Source organism: Melanostigma gelatinosum (assembly GCF_949748355.1).
Source record: "Melanostigma gelatinosum genome assembly, chromosome: 2".
In the NCBI taxonomy this organism is placed as follows: Eukaryota; Metazoa; Chordata; class Actinopteri; order Perciformes; family Zoarcidae; genus Melanostigma; species Melanostigma gelatinosum.
Window position 1 is genome coordinate 19999531 of NC_136635.1, and position 16888 is coordinate 20016418.

A 16888-nucleotide genomic window follows, 5' to 3' on the forward strand; every position below is an offset into this window, starting at 1 on the left:
GTAGAAGCACACATAGTATAAATCCCTTACAGAGTTATCTACTGTCAGAGGAAGTCATTGTTCCTATGCCTGATAAAAAACATAATTTCCTCTTATTTCTGCATGTGAACTGTAATACCGTTGAGGTTATTGATATTGCCAAAAATCCAAGGAAGTGAACTTCCAGTAATCGAATATGAATTCAAAAAAAGTGTTTTATATGACATGCAGTAAAGAATGAGGAGTGTGAGAGTCAGATAACATCACTTGTCTTCTAACTTGCATTCGTGAGACCTTGGCTGGTGTTAGTGAATGGTGACATGTAGAAAATGTACAGAAACAGATGAACTCTCTCCTCAAGTTCTGTTTTCTAACAATGAAAATAAAAAAATCAGACAATGAGTCCCCGATTTCATTTCAGATTTACTCACCTTCATTCACTTCCTCTTCTGACACCAGTTCCACGTCCATCCCTGTGTCGGTGGCCTTTCACTTCTACTTCCCCCTTCTGTTCTTGCAAAGCAGAAGCAGGAACACGCTGGAGGCTTTAAAACGCCAGCGCTTTCCCCGGTGTCGGCTTCAGTCTTTTGCGTTATCAGCAGCGGACACTGGCAGCACCATGGATCTGGAGGTGGGTAACGCAATCTTTAACACAGAGCACCGACATGAGAGGCATTTTAAAAGATATGATTGTGTGTATTGCATTGAAGCTTTAAGTGTGTTTATTTGTTTCTAAACGTCAGGATTCTGTGGTTAAGGGAGGCGTGCTGATCGTCCACCACATCCATGAGGGAAAGCACCAGTACGAAGTGGAAAATGTGAAGTACAAAAAAGCGCGTGAAAAGGCATTTGTCAGGTATAAATCAGACACTGTGTTTAACAGACTTTTTGTTGTTGAGGATAAAACAAAAGAGTAGGAATGATGTTATTTGAAAGGCACTTGTTAAGCCCGGACCACAAAGTGCTTTAGATTAAATTTAACAAAACAATTATAGAAATACAGACCTCTTTAATGTGAAATAACCACAACTATGAATACTTTTGCAGAAACCTGTGTGTTAATGTAAAACCAAATTACTCAAATTAAGAGGTTGATTGACAAATAAAGTTCACAGGGGCTTTAATGGCTTCTTTCTAACTTTCTGAGTTAGATCAGCTCTGCAGCTTTAAAGATGAAAAAGGATTTTGATCCAGATGCTCTGTCGCTCTCTTTAAAAGGTGAAGTGGTTACAATGCAGACTGGGTTAAGACAAGTCTTAGAAAACGATATATGGGACACAGAGGTGTAATATTAATTCAGCAGCAACAGTTTCTTTATTTTTCAAGGTAAAAGCGAACGATTACAGCAAACACAGAGTTGACAAATGGATAGAGTTTCCCCTATTAATGGCTTATAACACAGTTTGTTAACATTAATAAAGTCATCACTTACAATTAAAAAGTCTTAATAAAATATATGCCCTATATATTTAATGCTTTTTTTCCCAGGAGAGGAGACAAACTGATGCAGGTAAACGGCATGGACCTGCAGGATCTCACACCTGAGGAATTGGCACAGTCGTTAGCTGAAGATAATCCGATGCTGGTGAGTTGGGCTTCCACAGTCTTGCACATCAAACACCACGTTTGTGTTATAGATGTATATATATACAGTATATATATATAAACTGTATATATATATAGTTATATTGTTATACTGAATATACATGTGGCTGTCATAATTCACATGCAGAACATTTCATGTTAAGTCTTTTCACAATAGTAATTGTACCGTTTTTATCCTGTTAGTGATTGGAATGAATGAACATGAAACTTCAGGTCAACTTTGCTGACATGACACTATCTGTTGATGTTTAAATTGCACAGTCATAGCTCAAAATTACATGGTATTTCAGTGTTCACCAGAAGAACACACACATTGTCACTTTGACAGTAGCTGTGTTGTTAGGTGTTTTAAGGTGGAGTTTTCACACAGCCAATAACAAATAACAAAGTGACTACTCAGTCTGATCCCACGTCCACTTCCACTCTCCCCCTCCCTGCCTCTGGTCTTCAGACGGTGCACAAGGCCAGCAGGACGACGGAGCACACTGAGCAGGACTTCCCAGCTGAGGACACTTTACATCCCTTCTCCAAGGAATCCACACTACTCAGTTTCAGCATGGCGATGAGGAGGGTGGAAGACCTGAAGCAGAGTGAAGTGGGGCAGGACGGGGACGGAGAGGAGAATGTTTGCCAACCTGAAAATGAGGGGAATGGGGAGAGGGGGGCTCTGCTCATCATATCCATGAAGAAAACCAGCATCTCCGTGGTGAGCGGGAGGGGCTGTCACAGCGGAAGCCCCTGTCAGGGATGCCATGGGACAGGATGTATCTTTAATGATGTTGTCATGGTGTCCGAATCCAGCAAGGTGACGCTTGGTGAGTAAGCTGTGCTTTTATCTTCTCTTTTATCCGTCTAATTTGTTCTACATTCTATTGATACAGATTGTCTCACTGAGATCAGGATCACTTTTTCAACATAGGAAAGAACAAATACATGATACAGTTCAGTGACAACCATGTATTTCCAAAAACGCTTCGGAATTCAGAAAAACTGGAGGATTAAGTTTTCGTTTATTGTTTTTTGTAAGCTAAATGAACTGATGAAATGATCTCATGAAAAGCTGACCTATTGGGTTTAAATGTTTTAGACAGGTCAAGAAAACAGTCAGTAGTTAAATATACATCTGATCAGAGACCAGAAACATGTCCAGTGCAACTCCCTTTCATTGGTAAAACGTATTCATACACAGATAAAATAGGAAGTGAAGGATTCGTCACCCTTGTTTGTGTTTTTCGTCTGAAAGGGTTGTGACCCATGAACCACATGCCCTTTGTTTGATTGGTCCCTGTGTCCCTGTGCTCAGTTGCAAGAGGAGGTGGAAGTTTCAGTCTGCTAAAGTCGTTAAACACTCCAATCGAACATTTGGCCACTCATCAATACCTCAGAGGTCTCTGCTCAGAGAAGGCTATCTATGCTTCACCGAACCCAGGTTTGTCATTCAGAGCAGCACGCGGCAATACAGCGCCTACTGATACATTTACAGTAATCACAAATGTAGTTTTCAATTGATTCGTGAAATTCCTTGTTTGTTTATGTATCTTTTTTCGTGTCCAGAGGAGATGACCATCTACTACTACAAGTCAACCAGTTTATTCTCCTTCAAGGGACAAGCAGTGGTCCTAAACTTTAGCAAATCCAACTGCTTCCTCAGGTGCTGCAAGGAAGGGAACAGGGTGTTCCTACAAGTGGAGGTAATACCTGTTACTGTGTGAGTTCATGTACACATAGTTAGATTTAAGATGCATCAAGCTGACTTTTGCTCTAGAGCTTTCCTGAAATTTACAACCATTACATGGACTACCATGAAGTTTGGCATTTATGGTCCCCAGAGGATGACTTTGGTGATCCTCCTTCTTTTCCTCTCGCTCCACTGTGAGGTTAACATGTGTGGTTTTGAGTGAAATGTCTCGTTGGACTATTGGATGGATTGTCATTCATGTCCCCTACAGGATCATTTTCTTGAGATGTTTTTTACTTGACGATGGTACTCAATACAAGGGTAAGGGAATCATCAAGATTCATCACCTGAGAACCAAGAATGTGCGTCAATCCATCTGGTAGATGTTGAGAGCCTTCACGAGATTTTAATTTAACACTACTGCTGGTGGCGTCAGGGGACCACCAAGGTTAGAAGAATTTTAATGGAAATTCATCTGAAAAAGAGGGAAGTAGTGACTGTCAGACGAGTTTCACTCATTACAACAGATCAGCCAAAAATAGAATAATTTCCCCTTATGTTGGCATTCTTCACGGTCACACAATGTCATGGAAACAACCCTCATTGCATATAACAACATGCATCATGTCTATTGGGCTATATGCATGTTTTATTACTGATTAGGTTCGAAAAAGTACATTTGATGAAGATTTAGGATCTAAATATAACTGAAAACCCAAAGTGAAGGATTAGGAACTTGACCTGGTATTTAGACTACTTGTCAGAAATGACTTGCTCCCACCTCTGAAAAATATGTCCTGGCAAAGGTGTGAGGACACTGATATGTAACTAAGTAATACGTATCAAGTCTACAGTCATGCGTGACATAAGCACAGCGGTGGTTTGGGCAAATTACTAACATCAGCATGCTAACATTGCTCAGAGTGGCAATGCTAACATGTTGATGTTTAGAAGGTATAATGTTTACCCACCATCTTAGCTTATAGTGTGTTAGCATGCTAATATTTGCTAATAAGCACTAAACACAAAGTTCAGCTGAGGCCGATGGGAATGTCATTAGTTATTTTTCAGGTATTTGGTTAGGATGTTGAAGAGCCATCTGTCGTCTCCGTGACGGATGTCCACATGTTTGTTGTTGCTGTAGACTTGCGAGAAGCAGAGGCTGAAGAAGATCTCCAAGAGCGACGAGGGCGCCCTCTCCTTCGTCTTCTACATGAAGAACAATAGCACCAAACAGCGGACGTTTGAGTCAGCGCTGCACAGCGGCTGGTTCATCCAAATAAACACCAACAACTCAGTGGATGTGGCAACCCAGGATCAAATGACAGCTGAAGAATTGTTCCTCTTCATCATTCAGACTTGAGGGAGACTCAAGACGTATTCTCACTCAAGTTTACCACTAAAATTCACATGCGGATTTTCTTTGGGTCTTGATATTAAACAAAAGAAAAACACGAGAGGAGCTCTTTTGTTTGACACACCTGGGCCAGTGACAGAAAACCCACGTCACTGCGTCAAATTCTGCTATTGCAGAAGTGCGTAGATATGTATCATACAACTATATCTCATTCAAAAATGTTTAGTGTGTGTGTGTAAGCGTGTAATCAGTTTTGTTGTTTACGGTGACCTTTCAAGCTGATTGTTGTTGTTTTTTGTTTTTAATATTTCGTGTTTGGATGTACATTATATTAAACAATTTAATAAACAAAATAAAGGTGATGTGATAATAACTTTGTTTATTTAACACTTTCTGATATACATTAATAAAGAGATGTTGTGAGTAAAATTCCATGTAATTTAAATATACACATAATACAAGGTCAATTATTATTACAAAAAACTATACTCAAAATAGCACAGTCAATGCAACTTAAGTGTAGTTGTACTGCTATACTACTTATGCACTTATAGTACGTATAATATTAGTGTGTCAAAAATAGCACACTTTGAATAGATTAACATGGAGGTATATTTTGTATACTACAATTACCTGCAATTAAGTACACTGTTTTACAAGGATATTCACTCTAAAATAACCTGACAAACTAAAATGTACAACAAGTAAACACATGTTGCAGAACGACACCTTCCCTCTGTTCTTCGGTGGACTCAAAAACCAGTTTGTTCACCGTCATTGTCCTCAAAGGCTTTGTTAATTTCTCCATCAATGTTCGTATCGTAAGGATTCTCTATGGATGTCTTTGCAGATTTCCTACAAACACAAGAAACACACAGTTATGTCTCACAGTTATGGAAGTAAACTGGTCCAACGCCGTAGAAACGGGCCTCAGTCTAAAGACCAAAAACTCACTTCTTGCGCTCCCTGACACCGGAGATGACAAGGAAGACGCCCGCTAGCGCCACGACTCCCATGACCACCCCAAACACCACCAGCCACACCTCCACCGGCTGCTCCACGGGAGGGGCGAACGTTGCTGGGATACCCTCGAATTCCAGCGTCCGGTCATCCAATTGGAAGGCGTCGTTGATTCGGCCTCGACTTAACCTGGGACCAATATCGAAATGGGTTTATTATTGCTCGCACTTACCAACTGTCTCTAGGGACAGGTCACACTGAGTGGATTAAAGCAATTATAGCAATTGAACTGGAGCGCTAACAGCTCTGTGAGGCTTTTAAGTTTTTGCAATTCATGAATGACTGCACCAAAATAGTTGTCGTGGTGGTGCTAGATGAATTGTCTGAGAATCATGTAGCTCTGTACAAAATGATGTTCCAGTCCATCCAGTAGCTGTTGAGACTTGAACATTAACCTGTTGGTGGCGCTTGAAGAAAAGTCAGAGGGTCGCCAAAGTCCTTAGGATTCATCGTCTGGGCACTATGAACGTCTTGTACAACATGTTGTGGCAAATCAACCAATAGTTGTCGAGATACTTCAGTCTGGACCAAAGCGCTGGTCTGACACACCATCATTTCCGTTCACAGAATAGGTGCGACTACAAACAGAGTAAGCTCCAATATTACAGCTGCTCATACAAAACAAGTGTACTGCACTCAGTGTTTTGGAACATGCCGTATGTAATCATAACACACTTGTCACGTGTTGAATGTAACTTGTCCCTCACCGTATGGCAGCCTCCACATCAACTTTTGGGATATTCGTGGAGGGACTGGTTGGGTTGGTGACCAAAATGTAGAAGGAGATCCTGGGAGTCTCACCAAAGGCACGGACATTCTCTGCTCTGCAGGTACAAACCAAGAAAAGCTCTCGAACAAATGTGGTAACAAAAGATAGTCAGATGAAAGCACAAAGTATCTTCATATGTTTGTGGTCTCAGGATGGTACCGACGTGAAGTCCAGGCTCTCGTTCTTTTGGCTGTAGTACTGCCTCAAAGCGTATGCAATATTGGCCTTGAAGAGGTACAGCTCGTTGGCGTTCCAGGAATACTGAAACACATTTCAGCTGATTAATATTTACCATGACATCAAACCGACTGAAGTTCACTTCAAAGGGGCAAAATACACTTCCCGTGTAGTCAGATACTGCAACCCTCATTCTCTCATAACTATTCTGATAATGATTAATAATACTCACAGCTTCATCACCCATGGCAGCCTTCAAACTGAGCCTGACTTTAATGGCATTCCCTGAATCTGTAAACAAAAACAAAAAATCAAATCATTCGTTCAGTTTGATAAAAACATTTCATCAAATCTTCACCAAGCATAGCACATAACACATTTGTCTGACCATGAACACAGCCCATGTATTTGTTTTTGGATATCATTGCATGCACTTACACTGCCATAGCTTTTGAATGCATACAGTAAACGTATAAATCAATGATACAATCAAACTTGGTGTACACGAGCCCCCTGGACATGTGATCGACATTGTGTTGAAACATGAAGTAAAGAGTAAAAGTTCAAGCAAGTTGCAATCGCAACCATTTTTTTCATCATCGCATTTTTTTCAAGAAATACGGGGTGTATGTGGTAATGTAAAATGTGGTTTGGTCATGCAAATATTTGTCATGAAAACCGCAGTGACTTAAGTCTGTGTTTTTTTCTGCTTCCTTAAAAATGTCCCAGGGATTTTTTTTTTTTACTTCAGTGCCCTTGTTTCAAGTGACAGAGCAAACATTTCATCAGAAGTCACATACTGGTTTGTTTTAGTCGTAGTTATTACGTAATGGTGAGAGTTTTAATTTCAAATGTATCAAAAAACGGTTCAAATAACTGTGTTTGGTGTGGACTTAAATGCTACATGAACTTGATATGGCAGAATAGATACACTCAACCCAGATAAGCAGTATAGAAGGGAGGCTGAAGGGAATAGCTCAGCATTTTAGGCAATATGCTTATTTACTGTTTTGCTAAGAGTAAGATGAGAAGATTTATACCTTTACAATGAATACAAAGCTTGAAATGGTTAGCTTAGCACGACTGAAACAGGGGGAAACTCCTCGCCTGGCTCTGTCCAAAGCCAATCAAATCTACCTATCAGCAACTTTAAAACTCACAAATTAACACATTATATCTGCTTTGTACATACTGTACAAAAAGCACAGTGTAAAAACAACACATTGTGGATTTAAGGGGGGCAATGTGTCCACTATGATCATGGTATGGATGACTATGGTTGCCCTGAAAACGTCATGGTGGCGACAAGACTATGCTAAATTACTGGACAAGAAATAGTCTGTCACAAAACCTCCCATAAAACCACAACGTGTTGTTTTTTGCATTTTCTTTTTTTGTACAAATTAAACAACTAAGCTATGATGTGTTCATTTGTCAGCTTTAGAGGTGCTGGTACAGATCCAAGCCAGCTGTTTCCCCCAGTTCCCAGTCTCTGAGCTAAGCTAAGCTAACCAGCTGCTGGTGGTAGCATCATTATCTACCGTACCTCTCGACAAGAAAGCTAATCGGTGAATTACCCAAAACAAACTTTAATACAATTGTTTTTTATTTTAGCGGTGATAATAATCTTCAATGTAAGTGTCGTTTGCACTCACATGGATCTATTGCCGTCTTCCAGCCTACAGTCCTGTTGTGTTTCTTGTTCTCTGCCTGCAGCCAATCATGAAGCTTTTGGAAATAATTCAACAGAGGGCGGGAGTCCATCTTTAAATCACCGGATATCGTATGCAGAGCCCTGGTCCAGGACTGGGACCTTCCCAGCTCTAACATATCCCTAAAAAGAAACATTGACCATAATGATGATGATGATGATAAATTACCTTTGCATTTCACAGGGACAACCACAACTACGTCTGATTCTGTGACAGCCTTCCCAGAGGTCCAGGAAGTCGTTCGTACCTCAGTTTGGTTCCTGCTGCTGTAGAATTAGTGATGTCACATGTAGACAAGGCACCTGTATGACCAGCGGCATCGCAGAGCGCTTTCTGGAACTGGAACTGGTAGATGGTTCTCGTGAAGTACCTGTATTCACAACCAGCGGCACACACACACACATATACACACACACACACACACACACACACACACTTAAATCTCTCTCACTGTTTTACTTCTCAGCGACTCCGTCTCCGGTGTGTGATTCTTCATTTGGCCGTATGCAGCCAACAGCCACAACCAAGAGTAAAGCTCAAAGCCATCTAAAGCATGTCTTTGTGCAGCCTTGTCTCCAACTACATTATATTCCCATACAACTAAACTGCATTATCTACTAACTAACTAACTAACTAACTAACTAACTAACTAACTAACTAACTAACTAACTAACTAACTAACTAACTAACTAACTAACTAACTAACTAACTAACTAACTAACTAACTAACTACTTCATTAAGTTTAGGCTGCATAATTACTTGGTTAGGTTAAAGTAAAGGATCATTTTTTGGCTTAAAATTTGTATTTTTGTTACGTAATTTGAGTTACGAATGTAAATTAAAATAGTTGACTTTTGAATCTGTTAAACAGGTATTCACAGGCAAGTTTTACAGTAAGCAGCTTTTTAGGGGAGGCGAGCAGGATTCAGGGCAAAATTGATCGGTATGATAGAAAAACAAAAAAATGTGAAAAGTAAACATAGTGAGTGCCGTAGTTCATCAGACCATTTAAAAAACGTGCTTGATTTTGAAATGTTAAGGAATTAACGTGAGGAAATGGTTCTGCACCAAAAACTAATGTTTATTGTTCCTTAGATCAAGATGTTACTTTCCACCAAGTTTTATTAGAATATGTTAAAAAGTTTTTTAAATGTCTTGACAACCATAACACAGACAGAACATTCAGTAACTGCTTTTGAGAAAGTAAAGATTCAGACTGACTCAAGATAATTATCTTTATTATATTACTATTATCATTGTGCTTTTATTTCATTGAGGCACAGCTGTACAGCAGGAGTGTTACCTGATGAAAGAGTAGTCTCCTGATACATGGAACAGAGCAGGTGGGTCACAGTAGGTCTCGTCTCTCGGCACTGGCTCCACCACCCCGACCAGCTCCCTCCTGTCACGACAACAGAGAGTCAGCACTGACGCAGCCGCTGAGGTCACACAACAGGAAAAGCGATGACACTCGCCTGCAGTGTGTCCACCTCAGATTTCGTCATGACCATATTTGATTAAAGGGATTAATACATCAGCAGGTTTATATACAATTTACCCGTGAATTTTCACAGGCTGCATAAATGAGCTGGATTCTTTGCAGACACCTCATATAAGTCTCAGCTTACTTCATCTCCCACCAGCGCTGCATCCAATCATCCTTGGTGATTTTGCCCGCAAACACCTGCCACCTCCACTCCTCCAGCATGTAGGTGAACGGCAGCGTGGCCACGATGGTGAGCGCCTGTTTCATCAGGAAGTTGATCTCCGTATCTGCAAGGCAAAAAAACACACAGAACATTTTATGACGTAGGAAGGGGAAAGGCTCAGGAAGCGGGTCCGAACATCACTTTAAAAGTTAAGCTATCAAAACAATTTTTTTTGCAGAGAAATAACATTTGTTTCTGGGACATTTCTGCAGAACCGAGAAGTGTTCGGCCCTCTGCGTTTGATATGCTGTTGATACACGTATGTCCGACTCTATAAGTAGAAGAGAGTTTGTATAACAGTGGTTTAACTGCAGTAAACAGGTGAATGCAGGTGTGACACAGTCGGTGCTGGTGGCTACAACGGTGCTGAAGCTATATTTATCCCACATGCCATTCGAGGGCAGCAACCCAGAGACACATTACTCATACCTGCTCTGGTTTTTTAGAACTCAGTTCAGTCCATTTGTCACCGTCAGGTGATGACTTCATATTGTGTCCAGATTGGTGATTCATATGGCTCTAGGCCAGGTGAATTGACCTGGGTTAATAGAATATTCATCAACCCTTCTTTGATTTTGAGGCTAAAAGTTAAACCTGCACTTTTTTGGCCACTTAGGGTCAGTGTAAGCTCAACGTTGACAAATTATCTAAATTGATATAAAACATCTTATGACAAAAGAATCGACGAAAGCAGCTTTAGTGTTTTGGAGAAGCAACATTTCTTTGCTTTGATAATCATCAGTGTTATCTTCGATCAATAGTACCATTGTCATAAATGAAGTCAACAGGCAGGAGATTCAGGCTCTGCAGGTGTTTGGGCGTTGCAGCAGAGAGGGACATGATTTCTCCGACAGCCTCGTGGAACCCCTCGTTGGCGCCGTCCCTCAGGAGGTAGGACAGGTTACGGTAAGCCATCTGGTACTGGTTGTGACCCATCTCGTGGTGCACTGTGAGGAAGTCGTCCATGTTGACCTTGGTGCACATTTTGATCCTGAAGACATCACAGGCCGTTATAATGTGGGGATGAAGACGTGGCATGATGCCGTATCAGATACACTGTACCAATAAAACAACATGTTTATGACGAGTCAGACACTGACATAGAGACTTTCGTTATCTTTATCAGCAGGAAAGACTGAGTCAGAGATTAATCAACATTATTGTTCATGTTCATATTTATGGCTGTCATGTAGTGATCTATAGTTAGATAAGTATTCTCAACACAGCACACACAACACATTTAAATCTTTTTAACAAAGAGCTGCTTGTGTTTCGGTCAACCTGACTGTAAGCTTTTTGAACATATTCAGCTCTTAATATGTGCACGTCTGTGGGTCTTCCTACCTGAAGTCCTCTTTGTTTCCCATGTCCCAGGCTGTGGGGTGACAGACCACCGTGCGTCCGTCCACAGGCTTCGTCAGCATGGAGTTATCCCAGAAGTTTGGGAACATCTCGTACAGGCCCACAGACATGAAGAACTTCTCTGCTTCTTTGAAAAGCCGACGCTCATCCCAGCCCTGAAAGTCAAATTGACATTTGACGGACGATTTCACTTCCGATAGAGGATTTTAGCGTCTTGTTACTTTAATATCTTTATCACTGCATGCGCTATAAGACTATACATTTTATCAACACAGAATATCAGAATCAACTAAGTTGTACTGCACCTCTGTCACCATGGTTTTGCTGACATCAATATCTTCTTTTTGAGGGTAGGGGACTGACAGAGGGTACAGGTTGGTCCAGAATCTCCCCCACATGTCACCTGAACAATCAACACAAATTAGTTCAAACTGTAAGTAATCAAAGGAGACACTGAGCTTATTCCTCCTACAGTAGACCTGTTCATTTCAGCTGAACACGGAATATATCCATTATGTCACAAAAGTTGCATGTCGTTTTCCTTTTTCTTTTTCCCTGTATTGTTACCTTCAAACAACCAAACAAATCAGTAAATATGTCTTTACCAAACCTCAAAAACATGAGCACTTTAAAACTTCAAAGTACACATGTAAAGTTTATGTTGCAAGCTGTCCCTCTGCTTGTTCATCCTCTTCAATCAAACATAAACAAAGTGTAAGTAGTCACACAGGGGCAACAGAGGGAGCCATGAGCAAGGTCTGGACTGGGACTTAAAGGGACAGTTCACACACAAAGAAAATACCTATATTTCCGCTTAGTGCTATTTATCAATCTAGATTATTTTGGTGTGAGTTCAAGGCAATCAAGATAACTCAAGATAATCCACATAACTGTTTCTTTCGACCATAGTCCATACATGAAACGGCTCACAACAAGGTCTGTGCATTATCTTCAGTAACCGTGTCATGATTTATGGAAAGAGACATTGCTGTTGAGTTTTTCAAATTCATTTTTTTGGCGCTTTGAGCACCACAAGCCAAGCACCATATAGTCCCTTTATATTGGAGAGATGGCAGACATCTCTACAGCCGATACCTCCAAAAATAGGCAACTCCCACCACAACAAAACGAGCACTATAGCAGATAATACAAAAAATAAATATGTTGTTTTTTCTATTTTGGGGAGAACTGTCTCTTTAAAACTTCCATGTACATTCAAATCTTCCTACTCTGAGGATGTATTCTTTATATGGTGACATTTAATGCACCGTAGGAACTTATAAGGTCATTTATGATCATATTATTCTACTGTTTCACGCCTGAGTTACAGTACAGATTTGTTGTTACATGTTGGACTTTACAACTTGCTCTACTAGTGCACAGCAATTTTCTGTTCAATTTTTCCATTTCAACACCATACATTTTTTGGGGGTGAAGCAAGACGAGACATACCCAGCAGGTGGGCTGGCAGAGGTCCTTCTGAATCAATGTGTCCTGTGTAGACCCCCATAAGCTTGGCTCTCACATAGGCATGCAGCTCCTTGTATAATGGCATGATCTGTAAAAAAATAAACAGTTGTTGTCGATTACATCACACAGTCATTAATACACATACATTCCTCTTCTTGTTGATATAGGTGCTCTGACACAAGAGTCATTCAATCCACTGGTACGAGACGCACCTCTTTGTATACAGAACGGACGTCTCCCATCAGCTGATCTCTGGTGTACTTGTACTGGACGTCCTCCTCAATGGTCTCATAGTTATTTCTCCAGTACGCTCCATAGTCTTCAAAACCTGTCAGAGTGTGAGTCAGAGAGGATCCGATCAAGAGAGAGAAAGACACATTTCAGATTACAAAAACTGTCACTACCAGAGGGTGTTTTTTAAAGTGTTTTCTAATACACGCGTTCGAGGTTATGATATGCCAGGTAACACTCAGCTGTTTGTCAACTATGTTACAAGAAGCTCTTGTAAGGATCCGTCTTGTATGATCACTGAACATTGTGAGCTCTGTGTTTGTCCTACGCACAATCTAGAGTATTAGATTATCCATATAGTACCTTTACAAACGTAGTCTTCTTGCCAAAGTATTTCCACTGGATTATGTGGACGTGTGGTAATTATTTAAGCCATATTCAGTTTCCATCCAGAATTAGCAAGAGCATGTCATTCACACATTTAAAACATTATACGTCATCGAGTAAACATCGGCCGTGGCAACATGTGTTCTTTATAGCTGTGTCACCGTTTAGTTTGGCAGCTTCATTCTTCAGATCCACATAGTCTTCGTAGAGAGGCCTCATCCTCTTCCCCACCTCTGTCCTCCAGCCCTCCCACACATGCAGACGCTCAAAGTAGTCCTTGCTGTTGGCCATTACATGCTCCAGGCCTGTGAACAGTTACAATGTACTGCATTTTATAAACTCATCACACAGTTTGTATTTTAAATCTTAAACTGAAAAGTAACTCGTAACCCTAGCTATCAGATCAATATAGTGGAGTGGAAAGTATAATATTTCGCTCTAAAATGTAGTGGAGTAGAAGTATAAAGTGGCATGAAATAGATAATACTCAAGTGAAGTAAAAGTACCTCAAAATTATAATTGTTTAAGTGTACTTTCAGGCAGTGAAAAGATGCAGGTGCGATCCTGTATTTGTCCTGTTTCCTGTTTGTTGTTCAAAATGAAAGAACCAAACAGTATCAATAATAGTGGTCACAACATTATTCCCATAATGCATTACAGTATCTTGGTATCTCTGTTGAAAAACATTTTCCTTTTCTCAGTTACTATGTTAATTATAAACTGCTTTATCTGACAGTAGCAGGCAGCCACGTCACCATAACCGCTCCATATTAACAGAGTCGTACCTGGTTCCAAAGTCTGGCAGTTACTGGGGTCGTCCATGAGACACACCGTCGCCGTGCTGTAGATTGTGCTCATTTCACTCATGACCTTACTGAGCTACAAGTGGATACAAGTGAAGAAAACGCAAAGATGAAATGTTTAGGTTGATGAAGCACTGAAGAAGTAGTCCAGAAGATGTGTCTCTGTAGCTTTTACAAACAATGAAAAGAGCCTATTTTAAGACTTATCCAAACAGAATGAGTCTTACATGTGCAGCTTTATCTGCGGATAGGGCACCAGAGCCTTTGTCTTGGAGGGAGATGAGCTCTAATTTGATTTTTGTATCATTGATCTGGTTGATGGGGAACTGCAGGGACTCCACTGACATATTGGTGTAGAACTTGCTCCAGATTTGCCCCTGCTCTGACTGGGTAGAATGAAAAGACACACGTCAAAATACAGTTGTCAATCTCCAGCAGCTCAGACACAAAGGTTTCCGAATGCTCACCAGTTTGTTTGAGTTCTCCGTCGTGATGTTGGTGTTGTAGGCCCACGAGGCCAGCGAGTACTGGTACATACGCCGGGTGGCCTCCTCGTCAAACGTCTTCAGGAACACCTGTGCCTTGTTCTCCAGATCTGACTGAGCAGAAACAGCGCAGGACACAGCCAGCAACGCTACGAGAGCCCGAGCAGACATCTTGGCTGCTTCAGATCCCTCCATCCAAACACACAAACAAACTAAGTATGAGAAGGAGCGACACTGTGCTCTGTTGTACAGTTTCAATAACCTTCCTTGGCCTTTGGACAGCAGAGTTGTAACTGAGGGTGTATCTGAGTTTTTATTAACAGACATCACTGGGCTGTCTTCACGTAAGGGGGAGAGTCTGTGAAAGCTGTACAGGTAGTAATTTGTATCATGAGCAAATAAAAAGGTCTCTGTCCGTTTCCTATAAGCCTGTCAACACGATAACACATTATTCAAAATGTTTTGGTAAACAATGAAAAGCCTTTTGTTATGAGCAAGAAAGCAGGATGACCAATCTCTACATTGCCATGAATAAAATAAACACTCATCACCTAACAGTACAAAACACCAAAAAACTTTAAATGATGAGCAAACTATAGAAGAAATTGTCACCATTGACTGGGATTATAAGACAAGATGTCTTCTTTTAAATATCTTCTGAAAACTCATTTATATCAGTTGACTTTTTCTCAACTTTTGACTCTTGGAATTGATTTACTTTTTATTGGTTGTTTTCGAAAGCTTCCATATCAATAAAGTGTTTATTATCCCTATCATCAACATAATATAAGGTAGTGGAGGAAAAAGTGCACTTGCGTTCCTTGTTTTTCGACAGATTTTCTTATTGGAGTGTCTTTTCTGAAACAAACATGACCCTTTTGAGGGGAACAGTCAAGGAAACAGGAAACAATAGCATTAGACGAGGATCCAACCTTCATATCTGGTTAGCGGGGGATTTCCCAGCACCAGATAATATACAAGTCATCAAGTGTTAGGCCCTAAACGCTGATACGAAATCAGCCACAAGGGCAAGGTTTATTATTCAGATGTATTACCAACAGCAGAAGATAATTTAATAGTCTCTTTCTCTACAACAAATCAAGCAATAACCTGCTAAAACATCAATAAAATAAAGACATGAAAATAACTCTGGCCTCAGGTTACAATTTGTTTTTGTTAGCTTGACACTCATTTGTGCTCAGTTTCAGGCTTGTTTTTGTACGTCATACATTTATTTATTTGTGCTGTTGAAGTGTCATTATGTTAATTGATCATGTTTCAACCAGAGCAGCAAATGCACTCAAAGGCTGTGCACCTGTTTAAAGTTCCAGGGAACACAAATCTGATGCAACAGCGCCTTTCTGTGGACACAGTTGGTGTGATCATGTTGATTAAAAGACAGGTTCACATTGCTGTTCTGTCTGTCTTACTGTAAACAACACTGACATGACCATATGTCCATTAAAACTCTATTGATTGCTGGAAGTGTTCTTCCTGTCGATATCAGCTGTGAAGCATTCTCTTCTTAATGTGGTTTCAATGTAAGTGACAAAATAACTCAACTGTAGCTGTCACATACATGTAGTGCAGTAAAAAAGTAAAGTAAAATATGTCGTGAGATGTAGTGGTGTAGAAGCATTAAAATGCATGAAATGGAAATAGTCACATAGTGTAGAAGTAACTTCAAAAAGTACAGAACTTGAGTAAACGCGGTGATAGTTTCAGATGCTTTTCCTAAATAAAAGTGTCAAAACTATGGTGTGAAAATACTCTGGTACAAGGAAAAGTCCTGCATTTAAAAAAGTACCATTGAGTCTACACAGGATAGCAGGAATGGACCATGGAAAAGTTAACTTTTATATCTGCAATACAAATTTGAGCCACATGAGGAAGCCTGGAGGCTCGTATTGTTCTGATGACTGGAGCCTGCTTATACCATTGAATCTCATATGATAGGCTAGAGTACGTTTCGTTTGTTTTACTGATGAGAGCAAAAAAGTGAGTGGCTAAATGCAATTAATTGGTCTCATTTATAGTATTTTGTGGATATGTTTTCATTAACACATGCATAAAACCATGCTGTGACTCTTCAAACGTACATCTCTTCATAAGGCTAGTTTGCATGGTCGAGATAATATAAAGT

General features: G+C 40.3%; 2 protein-coding genes across 2 annotated transcripts; one reads left to right on the top strand and one right to left on the bottom strand.

The window, feature by feature from the left end:
• The first annotated feature begins 518 nt into the window (after positions 1–518).
• LOC306793372 (uncharacterized protein) lies at positions 519–4992 on the top strand. The gene is made up of 7 exons (XM_079290979.1): positions 519–610; positions 723–835; positions 1468–1564; positions 2036–2399; positions 2888–3013; positions 3139–3275; positions 4407–4992. The coding sequence occupies exons 1-7, from the start codon at positions 599–601 to the stop codon at positions 4623–4625; spliced, it is 1068 nt and encodes a 355-aa protein (XP_079147105.1). The 5' UTR covers positions 519–598; the 3' UTR covers positions 4626–4992.
• Positions 4993–5371: 379 nt separating this feature from the next.
• Positions 5372–14916, bottom strand: ace2 (angiotensin I converting enzyme 2; the record flags this gene model as incomplete). The annotated part of the gene is made up of 18 exons (XM_079288686.1): positions 5372–5474; positions 5574–5768; positions 6347–6463; positions 6572–6669; positions 6818–6876; positions 8241–8419; positions 8545–8667; positions 9602–9700; positions 9927–10071; positions 10772–10998; positions 11352–11524; positions 11675–11772; positions 12822–12927; positions 13052–13167; positions 13619–13762; positions 14243–14336; positions 14488–14646; positions 14728–14916. The coding sequence occupies 18 exons, from the start codon at positions 14914–14916 to the stop codon at positions 5372–5374; spliced, it is 2424 nt and encodes an 807-aa protein (XP_079144812.1).
• Between the last annotated feature and the right edge of the window lie 1972 nt (positions 14917–16888).